We start from the raw sequence: 15,765 nt of genomic DNA, 5'->3' as shown, positions 1-15,765 counted from the left end.
AATTTTATCATCAAAGGAGAAAAGTTGAGATTAAAACAACCGACAAAAGACGGAAACAATAAATAATTTTAATTTGTGAAAAAAACGATATGAAACACAAAATAGCTAAGCATTAAATTCCGGAAAAAAATTCTTAGTACATACAATGAAGTTTGATTAAACTACATATTTACAGTTTTTCATATAAATAATGATGACAGAGACAGTAATGATACATTTATTACAAAAAGTTACACTTGAAGTTATCAGTTTTTGCTTTGAAAATGCTCGAAATAATGATCTAAGACCAAGTGAAATTTGTGAAGTTGACAAGGGTCAAACAGCCATTCATAGTTAGAAAAAATAGAGAGGCCTAAAATACCACTTAATGTTCTTGAGATGCTACTAGGAAAAAAACCTAGAAAAGTTCATATGAATAAAAGGCGCACCTTTCAGTTGAAAGGTAAGCTCAAAAAAATTTGCAGATTTTTTAGGTAAGCTTGGCTTTCTCCTGGGGAATGAGTGCGTCAAAATGGGTCAGTGATGTGACTGTTGAATGTTGTCAGTCAGAATCAAGAGACGCCCCTACTTTTTGATCAACATGTATCCTGAACAGAGCATCAAATACAAAATCTTTTGATACTCTGCTTGGGAATAATGTTGATCGAACACTAGAGGCACCTCTAAATTTTGATCGACAACACTCAACAGTTGCATTGATGACCCATTTTGATGGGCTTATTTTAATGACGGACGCCAAACTACGGAAAACAGAAGTTCTTAAAACTGCTCTTTCTAGGATCATGTATTTCACGACGGCATCCAAGGGAAAAATTCATTGGTTTTGGTACGCTTTGAACAGTGAGCCAAAAATTCATAGAACTTAAGAGTGATTCGGTGAGTGCCTTGTCTTTCCTTGATTATGAATGCACACTGCTGACAAAGAGGAGTGCAAAGTGCAAGCATTTAAAAGAAAAAAAAAAAATGTAGTATATTAATAAAATGATGTTTTTTGATGAGGATAATTCAAAATTTCTTCCCACTTCGTATTTTCCTGAAAGAAAACCAACCAACATTAACACATACATTTGTAAAAAATATTTTTGAGGGGGAAAGAAAATCCATACAAAAATAAAAATAATACTGATTCATTCTTTCCATAAAATAAAATGTAAAAACAGAAGCAGTTTAGTAAAGTTGCATCTCAAGATACTTTGGTTCGAATTCACCGACAATATAGGCAATTGATCGACTTATTTAAAAATGTTACGGACAGGTCTGCAAAAACACTGCCACTTCTTCCAGAGGCTGTCTGACCCTGTTTCAATGTTTGATGAGCTAGCATGCAGTTGCGTAGTCAGACACAGTGGTTGAAAACTTCACAAAAACACGCAGTGATGAATTTCGTATGCTCTACAAAGTTAAGAACATTTTGTTAAAACATGTAGCACGGTTTGCGAAGACAAAGACAAAAGTGAAACTTCCTCCTTACTTTTCTTAACTACGATTGGGCACTGATCTTGTTCACAAAAAATTGCTTTAAGCGAAAAATATAAAAATTGGTGCTTCATTTTAAACAAAAATCACCTCCTAGGCACGATTTTCTTACAATGACATTCTGGCACGTTGTGTTTCAATTCAAAATATGCATGACACACTTTACACACGATGTGCATATTGTACAGAATAGATTTTGAAGACTACAGAAAACAGGAGCAGAGATAAAAATTTGAAATTTTGGGCATGATTGAGACAAGGCGAAGAGTAAACGAGAAAAAGTCAAACTGAGATTTCTCCGACTGATTTACTGATATTGTGATTCTTAATTATGTCTGAATAAACAATTATAATATGTCTTATTTCTCATGAATGAGATATTTCAAAAGTCCTTATGTGGAGGAAAACAACTGCATGATGAGAAAATGAATTCAACAAGGAAATTATTCGGACAAACAGTACGGTCCAAGTGTGTTAGTTCAAAGCCAGGACATCTACTGACTTGGGGGGGATTTACCATTTCCCACCGCAAAATAAAAAAGAAATTCGATGATTCCACCATTGATTGAATGAAATAAGTTCAAAAGAAACAATCTAACATTAATCTTGAAATTAATTGGCCCTCAGGTTACCTGTCTTGGCCCTCAGGTTACCTGTCTTGGCCATCAGGTTACCTGTCTTCTCATCAGTTAATATCTTCCAATGATATTGATTTCTGCAGTGGGGAAAATGCAAAAGATGGGAAAAAACTGAGTGAAAAGGTAAAATTCCAATTTTACCTAGGTAATTTGATGACATTTTTGGGATAACCATGTTCTTTTAACTTTTTCCAGTTTTCCTAGGTTTTTAGCCTTGTTGACATTCAATAATCCTTCACCAAAAAATCATAACAACTCAGGACAAAAAGAATACATCAGAAAGTCTATCTTTATCACAAATTTTAAAAAAAGAGATAAGTGTAATAACATGCTTTTGGTAGCAGGTATCAGGTAGGGCTCAGACAAGGGGAAAGAAAATCAGTGAGGTGGCCTGATTTTTACAATGGCTAACACCTCTGAAGATTCAATCAAGCACAAAATCTAGGAAGGAATTTAGGACACTTCTGCAAAGTATTTAAAACCCTTGACAGACTTTAGCTTCTAATCAAATCTTGAGAAGTTTTTACTTACATCTAGTCTCTTGCCATCTCTATGCCATCATTGCCACACAAATCCTCTTCCGATTCGGTGTTCATTCTTACAGCCTGTAAATTACTTGTCCCACTTTATTGCACATACATCTTTTTGGAAAATTCTAGTAGAGATAGACTATATTATTCGTACAGGTGTGCCCAGTTTACAAGACTTGCATTATTGTATTTTGAATTTTCGATAACTGAATATTGAACATTGAACATTCAAAAAACAACAAAAATTCCAGAACAAATGTAACTGACCAATAACTACAATGATTTTAATTATTCAATGGTCCAGTAATAAATGGAAAACTTTTATTCGATTTCAATCTTATTTTTCATACTTTTATATGTATCCTCAATCATTTCCTAAGAATCCAATAGAATGAAGTCATCTAAAACTAAACTTGCTTGGGAACGAAAAATTGCAGTTCATAGGAATTGAGAACTTTGGTTCAACTTACAACACTCATGATATAAGCTTCATGAGCATCTTAACAAAAAAGAACGAGGAGAACAGAAAAGGATAGCGTAATTAAATTTACATGAATGAGATGAATGATAATAACATGCAGTTTGAAAAACGAGTAAGAAGAATCAAGTCCCAACCTCACGAGCCAAAGAAAAACAAAACTAACATTCCTTTTCCTAAAAATATATCATTCATCTTAACACATCCAATTTTGAAATTTTCATATCACTTTACCAATTTACAATCAAGAATTTGATCAATACTTTCGATTTCAGTCCAAAACAATTTATTTATCATTTTTAATTATCTTTCCTTTTACACTAGAATAGAAGTGGAAAAACAAAACAAAGCAAAGAGTAAACAGTGGTGTCATCATGCACAAAATTGAAGCACATTCTTGAACACTCAAAAATAACAACTACACAAATTTACACTATATTGCACCTAAAAAGTTTTCATCTTAAAATTGCAACTAATTAAAGAAGAGTTAAAGTACAGCATCCCTCAAAAAATTCCGTCGATTCAGCGCTCGTTTTTTCATACAAGTCACCAAGATAGAAAACAACCAGGATTAAATGTTTCTGCAAAACTCTGAACATCACTGAGGAAAGTTTCCTAAAGGAAATTTTAAGGACTGACATCATCATCTTGCAAAAAGGAAAAAAATCAGAGGAACATCTCTAACTTTCAACTAATCATATTCATGCATGGGATGTCTAAAAAGAATTACTAAGATCTTCCAGAACAAAATGTAAACTTTGCTATTTTTGTCGAGTCAAGTAAGAGGTAAAATGGCATATCTTTAAAACAGCGTTGTAGTGCATTTCTAAGGAACTTTACTTTAAAAAGACATTTAATTTTCCATTTAATACAATAAAATGCGTTACTGTTATTAACTTGTATTTGACAAAAATCCAGCAGTAGTAATTCGCAGGGAATGGTATAAAATCAGATTTCCCTCTCTTTCTTCTTAGTGAAACTCTCAGGTTTACGAAATTTTGTATGTAACAATAGTAGTTGCAGGCTCTGGAAAGGAAAGAAGAAGAGGAGATCTCACTGTTCCTAGAAACTTGGAGTGGTCTGGTTTCATTTTCTAAAAATTTTGCTAATATGTTATTTTTTTTTTTTTTCCAATTCTCTGGGAAAGATAGGTAGTCCATATAATATGCAAACAACAAAGGGTTAACTGGCTGGCCTCAGTTCCAATGAGTGTAGATTGAATTTTTTATCTGAATCTAACAGATATTTTAAACAACAAAAGAAAAACAAAACAAGAGGCAAAAATACCCATCAAATCTAATGGCAGAGTACGTAGTTTCAATTTTGAATACTTTAAAGAGGCTTCTGGTACAGTTGTCAAAGTGAAACCAAGTTTCTGAGAGAGTGCATCATTGATAACCTAACACCTTCGTTCAGGGAGACTGCACATAAAATGAAGTCAAACGATCTCAAACTCAAACGGAATATTGCAAATTTGGACAAAAACAAACTTATTTACAGCAAGTGAGACATTTTTCAGTGGAGAGAATACAAAACCAATATCAGTTCCAAAGCATTTCAAAAATTCAACTTTGTACAAAATCTTTTGCAGTTTAAAGAGTTTTAGACACGTAGGGTACGCTAAGTGCTAATGTACAGGTATGTACAACAGAGTCCGCCGCACCGTGGTGCGACGTGAATATGATACACACGAAATCAATTTGAAAGAAATATAACTAGACACAAAAATCAAGAAAAATAAACACGCATTGATGGTGATAAAAAAAAAAAAACTGATGAAAATCGATGAGCAAAATGTTGAGAAACAAAAACAATTAATTAAAAACTAACGCGCAGAGGTGGGTCTGCGCAAGTGTTGGCACAAGGTGAAGACTAAAAGAGGTTTCGAGCGAGCGACGGTCAACTTGGGGCTTTCAATTCACCATTAATGTGTGGGATTCCATCGGAGCGGCGGAGTCATAGAGAGTGTCCGTGTCTTGAGTGGGCTCACCTTGGAGCTGGCATTGGTTACTCAGCGTTCCCGCTCCACAATCACAGAAAAATCTGGAAATTCGCACAAACATTTATCAACTTCCCAGCTTCACTGCGATGCTTTCAGGGTTACATATTTTTACATTTTATTTTTCAGTTAAGGAAAATGCTCTTTTTTCCATATGCGAGGAATGTGAAAAAAAAAAGGATGATTCGAACTGCTGGCTATCTTAGCATTTAAGTAAATATCGACGGTGTGAGTCGGCAATCACATAACTCAATTTGCGACGTCGCAGACTTCCTATCATACTTTATTTTTTAAACGGAAAACTACTCAACGGCCATTCTTTAAAATTGCAGTGATTTTTCTTCTCTATGCAAAGAAAATTCTGCAAAAACTTCAAGGAATGATGTCAATTTGTTCTCTCTTAAAAAATTAACATAGAGGCGGAGATTTTCAGACACCACAAATGAGTTATGTGATTGCGGACTTGCACCGTCGATTTTTACATTTTATTTTTCAGTTAAAGAAAATGCTCCTTTTTCCATGTGCGAGGAATGCGAAAAAAAAAAAGGATGATTTGAACTGCTGACTATCTTGGCATTTAAGTAAATATATGTTCTTATAGAAGGAATGCGCAGGTTTAATTGTTTAGAGATAGACAATTGAAAAGCAGTATCGCTCCCCATTTTATTCTGATTCAGGATCAAGACCCATTTGTTGATTGAGAAATTGCGCTTTAATTTACTAACATAAAAATGGTCTGTAAGGTGAAGCGAAAAGAAATCATAACCCAAAATATACTGTGAGATTAGTTACAGAAAGGATGTTTTTAGGTTTTCGTCTTGGGTGAAATAGAACTCAAACTTGGATTTTCAGATTGATTTTTCTTTCTTTTTGAGCCTCCATGTTCCCTCAACACTCAATCACCTTCGAATGAATGTAAAGTGAGAAACTGATTGCCAGTAATTAAAATATATCTATTTACAGAGGAAGTTTTGAAAAACAGAGTTCAGTCTATGATAATAATTCATTTACGTAAGCATTTTTAGAACACGTCCTCCACTGACAGGTCCTTATGGCTCTCATTTTATTTACGATTTCTTTTTTGGGGGGCAGCTTTGAAAAATTGACTTTTTAATGGGATACTCTAATCAACATCTGAAGCCAATTAAATTCTCATTTATCTTCTGCTTGATCATGTTTGATTAGAGTCGACCTTCCGTAAGGTAGTGGTTGTATCGCTCACCCTATGACCTAGAGATCCCGGGATCGATTCCCGGTCAGGTAACCGGAGTTTGATGGTCTCGGGCAAAGGTCACCTGTAGCTGAATGTCAAGGGACTGGGAGATCAAGCGTGGGATTAACCCTACCGGCTAATTAAAAGTAGGTAAAAAAAAAAAGCTGAACAGCTGAACTTAGGACTAAATATTTTGATACTTTGAGGTGGGATATACACAATCAATTTTTTTCCATGACTTTGCCCTCAACAATTTAAATCAGATTTCTTATAAAACAATAAAAAGTTCCAGAAAAACAAGAAATTTGTTAGGCACTGAGCAGTCGGCAGAAAATCCAAAAACTCAGCAAATCCTTGACCTTCAAATAAAACTCCATTTTCAAATAAATTTAGTCAAAAACTATTCTTTTGTGATATCGATGTGCTTCCACCTCATAAATTTTGCAATCTTGAGTAACACATAAAAAAACTTACCGGTCATGCCTGATGAATTCTACTTCATGGCCTGCGTGGCACGTTTTGATACAATTAACGCAAATCGCGTTCCTATCTGTGGTATTGCACGTTTGACAGCGGTAGAAGTCATGCATAGGAAATGAAGTGTACGATGAAATTTTATACAAGCATTGTCCATTCCGTACTGCTTTCTCCACAGCATCTTGGTTACTAAATATTTTGTTCACTGCAGAAAAACAAACAGTTTATTCACAGTAAATTAAACAACGAGTAAAAAAATACAAGTAAATTTCTGAGGGTTTCAATTTATAATGCTAAAGAAAAAGAATGATGGATATTATTGATTTGGCATAAAAAGGCGGAACACCCCAACTTGCTGACTTCTTTCAGACCGTAAACGGACAGCAACAGGCTCGGGTCGAAGAGACAATTATCATTTATCCAAAGAACCAGAGTTGACGTAGGATTTAGAAATTGAATTTTCCTGATCTCCCTGACCCATTTTGGAAAAATTCCCGAACAAATGAAGATGTGCCAGATGGTTAAAAAGATAGAATTTGAAATAGTTCTCAGAGAAAATTTGTTGTTCAAAACGTCAAACCCATTCTAGAAAGCAAAAAAGGTGACTCGACAATTATTCCCTGACTATTGAAGATTCCCTGGCATTTCTCCCTTTTCCCCATATTCCCTGACTGTGGCAACCCTGTTTGGTAAGAGATGACATTATTGGTGAAGGTACATAAGAGTATTGAGACCGACTAAACCCCATTTTTAGGCAGCAAATTGCTCAATTTAGAAAGATATTAACGTGCCTAATAACAAAAAATAATTCAATTTTCTTGTGACTTTTGCTGATTTCATAATTTTGTTATTTTCACAGTCGTATAACAAGCCATAATAGAAGCTCTTGAGCATAATTTTTGGCCATTTCCCAGCAGAGATCATAGAATGATTGATGTTTATTGGAAGTTCAATACTACTGAACGAGTTTTCAATGTATCTTCAGCTGTCAAAGTTGCTGATTTAGAAAAAATTAATTGCAAGGACCAATCCCCATAGGTCAGTTATTCCTGAAAAGGAGTTTTGAAACTCTACTGCGCAGTGACTTAGAACTGGCTATTGGCAATGTTTATCTTGTGGGGGCATCTGATGTGACGTCACACTGAGTGCGGCCGAGTTAGACTGGGCGGGAGAGTGGATTTCAAAAAGATGCACAATGACTGACCTGTGAGGATTGGTCTTGTTAATTACTCAATCTGGACATGTATGAGGTATAAAATTTGCAGAGCAATGAGTTAAAGATGTGCGAATTAATTTAGGTTCTCAAACTTCCTTGAAAATTTGATGGAAAAAGTACCGATTCTGAAGGGTAAAATGATTGCATTTTGAATACTCACATCTCGCAATGGGTTGAACTCCTGAAGCTAAACATAAACCACCAAAGCGGTTGTTGAAAATTTGATTACTTTCGAGTGTTGCAGTTGCGTTGTTTGTTATTTCTACGCCAGCAGCCAAACCGTCAAAAATTCGGTTTCGACGTAATGTTGGATGACTTTGCGTTGAAATTAAAACGCCAGCTTGGGCATTGCGAAATATATCATTTTCTTCTAAAATTCCTGTGGAAAAAAAATGATAACTGAAGCTATATCTTAATGCACACACTGGACAGAAAAAGGTTATACCTTAGAAAAGTAATGCAAAAGGACCTTCATTTATATGAGAGTATACCAACTACACCTTCCACAAAATTAAATTCTAAAGATCAGAACTTGGAGATTGCAAATTCTTCTTTCTAAACTTATACGTTTTTATATTCAGGTGAATATCTTAATAATCCGTTCAACATCACATTGTTGCACAATAGACTGAACTTTCTTTTTAACTATTTCATGTCTTTTTTTTTCTTACAATACAGTTACTATTATCTTGTACGAGAGGAATAAGCGCATTTACTTTAAGTTAGAATACGTCTGTACATCAAACGACCAGATCATTCATTAAATCCAAAACAACTGAGTGAAAAAATAAAACTGACATATTTGAGTAAAATAATTATAAATTATTCGGGTTGTTTTATTCATAATTTTTACGGCTGAAACATGGACAAAAGAAGTTACTTACCTCTACCACCATTAAATATACAAATTCCACCATCTCTTCCATCGAATATTTTGTTACGCTTCAATGTAGGATTCGAGTCAGTCTTAATCCAAACGCCAGCCATGGCGTTATCAAAAATTTCATTTTGTTCTAAACGTCCTAAACCACCATTATACACTAAAACACCTCCATTTTGTCCTCCCCAAATTTTATTCCCTCGTATCACAGGATCACTACCAGTCCTGAAAAAAAAGGCCCATAAATTGTTAGAGAAAACAATTATAATGACAAAATTTCAAATTTCAGAGAAATGCTATCACCAACAGCAATCTTGTTCAAAATTTTAAGGTTTTCAAAGGTTTCATAGTGTGTGGTTCTGGGAGATCAAATGGTTTGATATTAGTTTAAGTCAATTTCCAAGAGAAATTTTGAACGCACGGTAAAAAAGTAAATGTGTTGCTCCGTGAAACACTGTTGAGCCCCTCTAGATGCCAAGTTTCTACCTCCAATATCAACAGAGATATCACTTTACGAACAATACTGTGTAACGTCATCCACTGCCATCGTCCATACTAAGACCAATTCGCACAGATGAGTTATTCCCACAAACAAGTTTCTACACCCTACGGGACATTGCAGCAAGAAATTTATATGCAATGCATTTCTCATGGGAACAAGCCACAACATCACATTTGGTTATTGGGCACTTAATATTGGGCAGGGGAGTGGATACGGAAAAGATGCATAGTGACTGACTTGTGTGGATTGGTCTTGGTGCATGCCACTGGTTCTACCATCTTGAATTCATTGATTAGTGATAAACAAATTTCCACTGGTTGCTCAACTTAAACCCAAGGTAAAAGAAACTACAGTATGCACCACCACGATGGATGACATCATACGCTGTTTTTTTTAAATGGCTACATCTCAATTAAAAATAGACAGAAACTCTCGACATTAGGACAGATTTTACTACTTTTATTGATCTATGAACCATCAGAATACAAATGCAAGAATAGTATAACTGACCCACCGTGAAAACTGTTTCTCAGCAAACTAAGAGAGCTTAATTCGAAATAAAAATTTAAGAATAATCAAAATGAGAATCACGTCAACAGATGCTTTAAAACAAAAAAAAAAAAGGCCAACAAACCTAATTTGCACGCCAGAGTACAAATGATTAAAGATATCATTGTCTTCCAGCTTTCCATGGCCATTATCGTAGAAGTATACACCGACTTGTTTCCCAGAGTGGATTCGATTTCGCCTCAATACAGGCGTGCTTCCAGTCGTGATCCAAACTCCAGCTAAAGTATTTGCATACACTTCATTTTCTTCTATTAGCCCTTGCCCTTTTTCGTGAACGTAAATGCCACCGTGCTGGCCGTGATGGATTTTGTTGTGGCGAACAATTGGATCGCTATTGGTTCTTATTTGGATGCCAGCTAGGGCGTTACCTGAAACAATACAAATTTACAAAATAAAATTACCTTAGGACAACTTGGATGACAGCCTATGTTTTTCGCGTCATCTTACACAGTCATATCTGCTTTCTTCATCTTCCCTGTGAATTTGATGTTAAATTCTCACTCTTTTTCATCTGTAAAATTGTATGCATGAAAAGTAGTTGCTTCAATGATAAGAATCAAACATTTAGAACTGCAACATGCAGCAAGTTCCCCAGGACTTTTTGTCTTTGCATAACTCCTGATATTATGATACTAATACACTTAGTAGGAAAGTTTCTCACTACGTGCTTATATTTTAACCTTTCTTTTTCCAAAAATGTAAACAAAAGGAGAGTAAATCCCATGTTTGTGGTAAAGTATCCTTCTTGCCTTTAAGCTGGTTTCATAAATTTCAATAAAAAAAAACATCAGCTGGCATAAATTTTCACCGATGTCCATCCATTCAGTAATAGCTGCACATCTGTTGTACATGAAGGTCTGAAACTCACCATAAATATTATTATGTTCTATCAGTCCTCTGCCTTCACCGAAGATGTAGACACCACCTTGGTGGCCATTATAAATTTCATTTCTCCTAATCGTTGGGTTGCTGTTGGAGGTGATCCAGACTCCTGCAAAGTTATTTGAATGAATGCGATTGTCGATGAACTGGCCCAAGCCGTTTTCGTGGACGTAGATGCCTCCCGTTTGACCATGGTGGATCTCACAGTGTACTACTGTTGGGTTTGCTCCGGCTTTTACTTCAAAGCCTGCGATCCTGTTGTTGTGAATATCGTTTGCTTCAAAGAAACCCTGTAACACGCAATTAGAGGTGGTCAAAAAACTAGTATAGTTTAAAATTTCAGAGACTAAGAAGATTCAAAAAAAGGGTTAAATTTGGACATTCTATGCAAGTTTAAATGAAGAAAAATGCTATTTTTTCAGCACCATTAGTACCTTAGTAACTGATACTTTAATGCGAAGGGAATCTATCTGTATTTTAAGATTGAGGAAAGGGACAAATTTAACTTATACGAGAGGATTACAATTTGGAAACTGCTTTGGGCAGAAATCGATGTTGACATGCCCCAGTGGACGAAGGAAAAAACAGGGAAAAAGCGAGATTTGTCCCAGAGAAGATGGCAGGTTTTTTTTTCTTGAAGTTGCTGAATCGATAAAATTTGTTTTATGTAAAAATTCTCCAAGCAAGAAATGCATAAGGCTGATAAAGACAGATAGAGCGACAAATATGAATACTTCTGACTAGCGGTTGTTGAGCGACACAGAATCCTTGCCAGAAAAGTGCGGTTACACTGAACGCAGATGCTGTGGTCATGGTAATAAAAGGGTTAACAGGCTTTGGCTTGGAATAGAAGCTTCAGCTGTATATGACTTTCAGAGTGCCTAATCTCATTTGATAATTAGCTTCTCTCCTCAGAGGTGCTACAGAATTTAGAAAATGAAATTCCCTGACATTTGAGGAGATGCCAGATGGTTTAAGACATAATTTTCAAATAAACTTCACACAAAACTAGTTGTTCGAAACGTCATCCCCATTCTAGTATAGAAGTAATAAAATTATTTTTTCCCAAAATTTCCAGGTTTTCCCTGAATTTTTAAATACTCTTACATTTCCTGGTATTCCCGGACTGTGGCATGGTACCTTCTTTAAAAAATGTTTGTCTCAATCAGATACTACTCAGCACAAGGTCATTCAAAAAATTTCCAGGTTTTCCCTGAATTTTTAAATACTCTTACATTTCCTGGTATTCCCGGACTGTGGCATGGTACCTTCTTTAAAAAATGTTTGTCTCAATCAGATACTACTCAGCACAAGGTCATTCAAAAAATTGTCTGTGTCCCAGGTTATACATCATCTTGAGAAAAACAGAGATTGTAAAATAGCACTTGTGCCATATCAGCACCAAAAATTGTTAGAGAAAATACTCACTTGAATGGTTCGTTAAAATTTGTTCTCCTATGAGAGTTAAAGTAAGCAACTTCATTTTCATAGAGCTAAAATAGAACTGGGCTTTGCGGAGTCTGATTGCTAATAGGCCCATGCATAGAGTCTCAGATGTAATGTTAAAACCATGTTATTCTTGACAAATGATTTAAAATTACTTGAAACTTAATTGCATCATTCTGATTCAGTTAAACTGGTGGTAAGGTAATAAGAAATATTTGGACATACTAACCATCCCATTGTCAAAAGTGAAAATTCCGACGTCACGTCCATGATGAATGTGGTTGCGCCTCATTATTGGGTTTGCATAATTTTTGACCCAAATTCCAGCCAGGGCATTTCGACTGATTTCATTGTCCTCATACGTTCCTTGAGCATAGTCCGTGATAAATAGGCCAACATTTTCACAATCACTAATGTCACAATGTTTTATTGTGGGGTTTGCGCCAACTCCACTTACACAGACAGCAGCACCAACTGTAGAAAAAAGAGAGGTGCACTTGTAGACAAGGTACTAAATAAATTTGTTTTTTAATGAAAATCTAATGGACTGACACAAATTAATCAGTTAATGTTCAAAATTCAAACAAAACTAGTGATGACTTAATATTTTATTGAAAATGGGATAATACTTAGGAAAGAGGAAATGCTTCAACGTCAGCTTTGAAAGATTTATTGTATTGAGTACCTTTCAAATCTTCTCTCGACCAACGGTCCATTTTAAAAATGAAAATAAAAAGCTATGGCTTCCGCCTGAGCCGGAATTCTGACCCTGAGCACAGCTGCAGATTAGTTGAATATGACTTCCAACTTAAGCTAGGAACCATGAGCTATGCTTACATGAACTACATGTTACATGAGCTATGCTTTTTTTTAGAAAACGCTTGTATTGTCTGTAAAACTTCAATAGAGATAAACATAAAAAAAAAAAAAAAAAAAAAAAAAAAAAAAAAGGATGCTAACAATGGTAGTTTTTGTTTCGTGGTTCATTATGAAATGAAAAACTGGTTTCATAAAATTCGTATCCAGTTGGTGATAAAGGTAAGCTTACTTTCACTAAAATTTGGGCCCAGAAGACTTAGCGCTAAGCATTCAATCTAAATATTAGACTTTCTGAACTGTTTTGAAAGGTTGGAAACTCTAATAATAATGGTCAATATACTGACTGACTTAGAAAATACTTTAAAATTAGTGTGTATTTCAACTAAACTAAATTTTTAAACTTTCCATTGAAACTAATTTAAAGTGAGACTTCAAGACTTACCAACAGAAGAACTACGCAGGATACAATGATCAATGGTTGGACTAGCATTGTCACCAACTTCTAAACAGTAATGTTTGTGATGTGGCGTGTTTGATGTTCCATCTGGGGCAAATTTTAAAGTTAGATGGCCTGCATAGGCGTTTTTCGAGCCTTCAACAAACATGATAGTTGATTCTGATTCTCGCTCGATGATGACTGACTCAGCGACATTTCCTGACGCCGCACCTGTGGCAAGCAAGAACAGCGAATGAAAATTTCTATCTCGTATCACCATCCAATTTTTCTTAGGGAAGTTTTCTCGATTAGTTTGATGCGGCTCCTTCTTCAAGGTGATTTACATGAGTAAGTACAATGATGCATGGCGCAAAAATGTTGACACTATTTTTTTTTACACATGCCAACTTTACAAAGAACCTCTTTGAGACCAATCTGACTTACATGAATTTGGCCCAGTCCAAGAGTAGTGGTCAAAAGTCTTCATTGTTCTAACAAAATACTGTCACAACAACACAAAAAATGCCTAATTGTTGGAAATGACGTTCAAACATTTCTGACTCCTCTAGCAAAACATCAATCTGCATTTAGAAACTAATAGCACATACAGCTGTTCTTAAAATGAACCAGAGATAGTTCATCGATGACATCAATATTTTGGTGTAAATAATCAGAAAAATTGAAAAGATCGTTCAGTGATTGTTTATAGAATTGATTTCAGATTGCAAGATTTTGGTCGAATTTACTCGGCCCGAGTTTATCAAAAAGGAACCGCCCCATATTTTCGAAAAAATTGAGTTTTTGAGTTCCACTATTCGCAGATTTTTTCCTGCCAAAAACTATACGTTAAACAAAGAAAAATAGTATTTGAAATGAGGGATTAAAGTTTATTTTCTGCATCGAGTCTCATGGAGAAATGAAACTTCAAAACTCTTTTTCTCAGATTCATCTTAATGTGGGTTGGTTCCTTTCTGATAAACTCGGTCCACTTTTAACTACACAAATGAGCATGAAAATGAATTACTGAGTCTAAGTAATCAACATTAAAAGAAATAATAAGTTTTTGAGCAAATAATAAAATAATTTACAAGTTTCTAAGAAAGAATTTAAAAGTTCTGCGGAGATCCGTTTGATCTTTTGAAAAATCTACTTCTACAATTCACCTTGGGGCAGTCAAAGCCTCCTTCATTATAATGGTAATGTCATGTTTGCGATGACTAACAAAACCTGTACTTACCAATCAAGTTAACATCTGAGTCGATAACTAGGAATTCTCCTCGGTAAACGCCTGTATGGAGAAAAATTATAGGTGATGGATGTGCTGTTTCATCCGCATGATCCAGCGCACTCTGTATTGTGTTAAAGAAGTGTAATCGACGGCCACTTTGCAATAAAGAAGTGCGACCTGGCCTCACGTGCAGACCTCGATACAGTTGTCTAAAACTTTCTTTCCAGGAGTTCACATGTTCACTCTCTTCTGGTGGTATGAATTCAAAACGGCACAGTCCAACATGAAATAATGGCAAATCATATTCGTAGACACGATGATACAGAGTTTTCCTAGACAGACATTAAAGAAAAATTATAAAGTGAAAACAAGGAGGGCTTTTGACAACACTTTAAATTTCAGATATTTGAGTGCTGCATAAGGGTGATTTTCAATATAAAACTGCAGACGTGAATTCAGATACCACTAATACTGAAATAGTGGGAAACTTTTTTGCGTTAAAAACAAAAGAGATGACAGTTGGAAAGATGCTCAACAGAAATAAGGGGGATGGAGGAGGGATTAACAAAGTAACTGGTAAGAAAAAGTTGAAATTGTAAACAATGGTAATCATTTGTTTAAATATTGCCAAACTAGGGAAATTTAAATCAAAACAACTAAAAATGTTCTTTTAAAAAGATTTTATTTTAACTGTTAGCCTGATGTCACATGGTAGGGTACTACTCATCATTAAATGGCTCTAGGACTGAGGAGCATCAAATGATATCTCAGAATCGGCCATTCGTGAACTTTAGCGATCATTACGATTTATACTGCATCAGAAGTAGCAATACTAATGATTGAGCTATAACAGGTAACAGGTTCATTTGTAGATGGTGGAAATCAAGGAATCATTGATGACTTTAAGTTTCTCATTCTTTGCTTTATGTGCCACTAGTGAATACAATGAATTGCTGTGATGAATTTTCCATCTGT

At 35.2% G+C, this 15,765-nt stretch overlaps 1 protein-coding gene across 1 annotated transcript in view; it reads right to left on the bottom strand.

Annotated features, from left to right (window-relative positions):
• Positions 1–48: 48 nt before the first annotated feature.
• The window catches only part of FBXO11 (F-box protein 11), a 23,585-nt gene continuing 7,868 nt past the window's right edge, over positions 49–15,765 (bottom strand). The window contains exons 4-12 of the mRNA XM_019057756.2: positions 14,800–15,122; positions 13,569–13,793; positions 12,537–12,781; positions 10,848–11,151; positions 10,044–10,347; positions 8,912–9,132; positions 8,188–8,406; positions 6,809–7,016; positions 49–5,165 (exon numbers count right to left, since the gene is read on the bottom strand). Coding sequence (XP_018913301.1) covers positions 5,036–5,165; positions 6,809–7,016; positions 8,188–8,406; positions 8,912–9,132; positions 10,044–10,347; positions 10,848–11,151; positions 12,537–12,781; positions 13,569–13,793; positions 14,800–15,122 — 2,179 coding nt within the window. The 3' untranslated portion in view covers positions 49–5,035. The remainder of the gene's footprint in view (positions 5,166–6,808; positions 7,017–8,187; positions 8,407–8,911; positions 9,133–10,043; positions 10,348–10,847; positions 11,152–12,536; positions 12,782–13,568; positions 13,794–14,799; positions 15,123–15,765) is intronic.

Source organism: Bemisia tabaci, chromosome 6 (genome assembly GCF_918797505.1).
Source record: "Bemisia tabaci chromosome 6, PGI_BMITA_v3".
Taxonomy (NCBI): domain Eukaryota; kingdom Metazoa; phylum Arthropoda; class Insecta; order Hemiptera; family Aleyrodidae; genus Bemisia; species Bemisia tabaci.
This window is presented reverse-complemented; position numbering and strand designations above follow the sequence as displayed.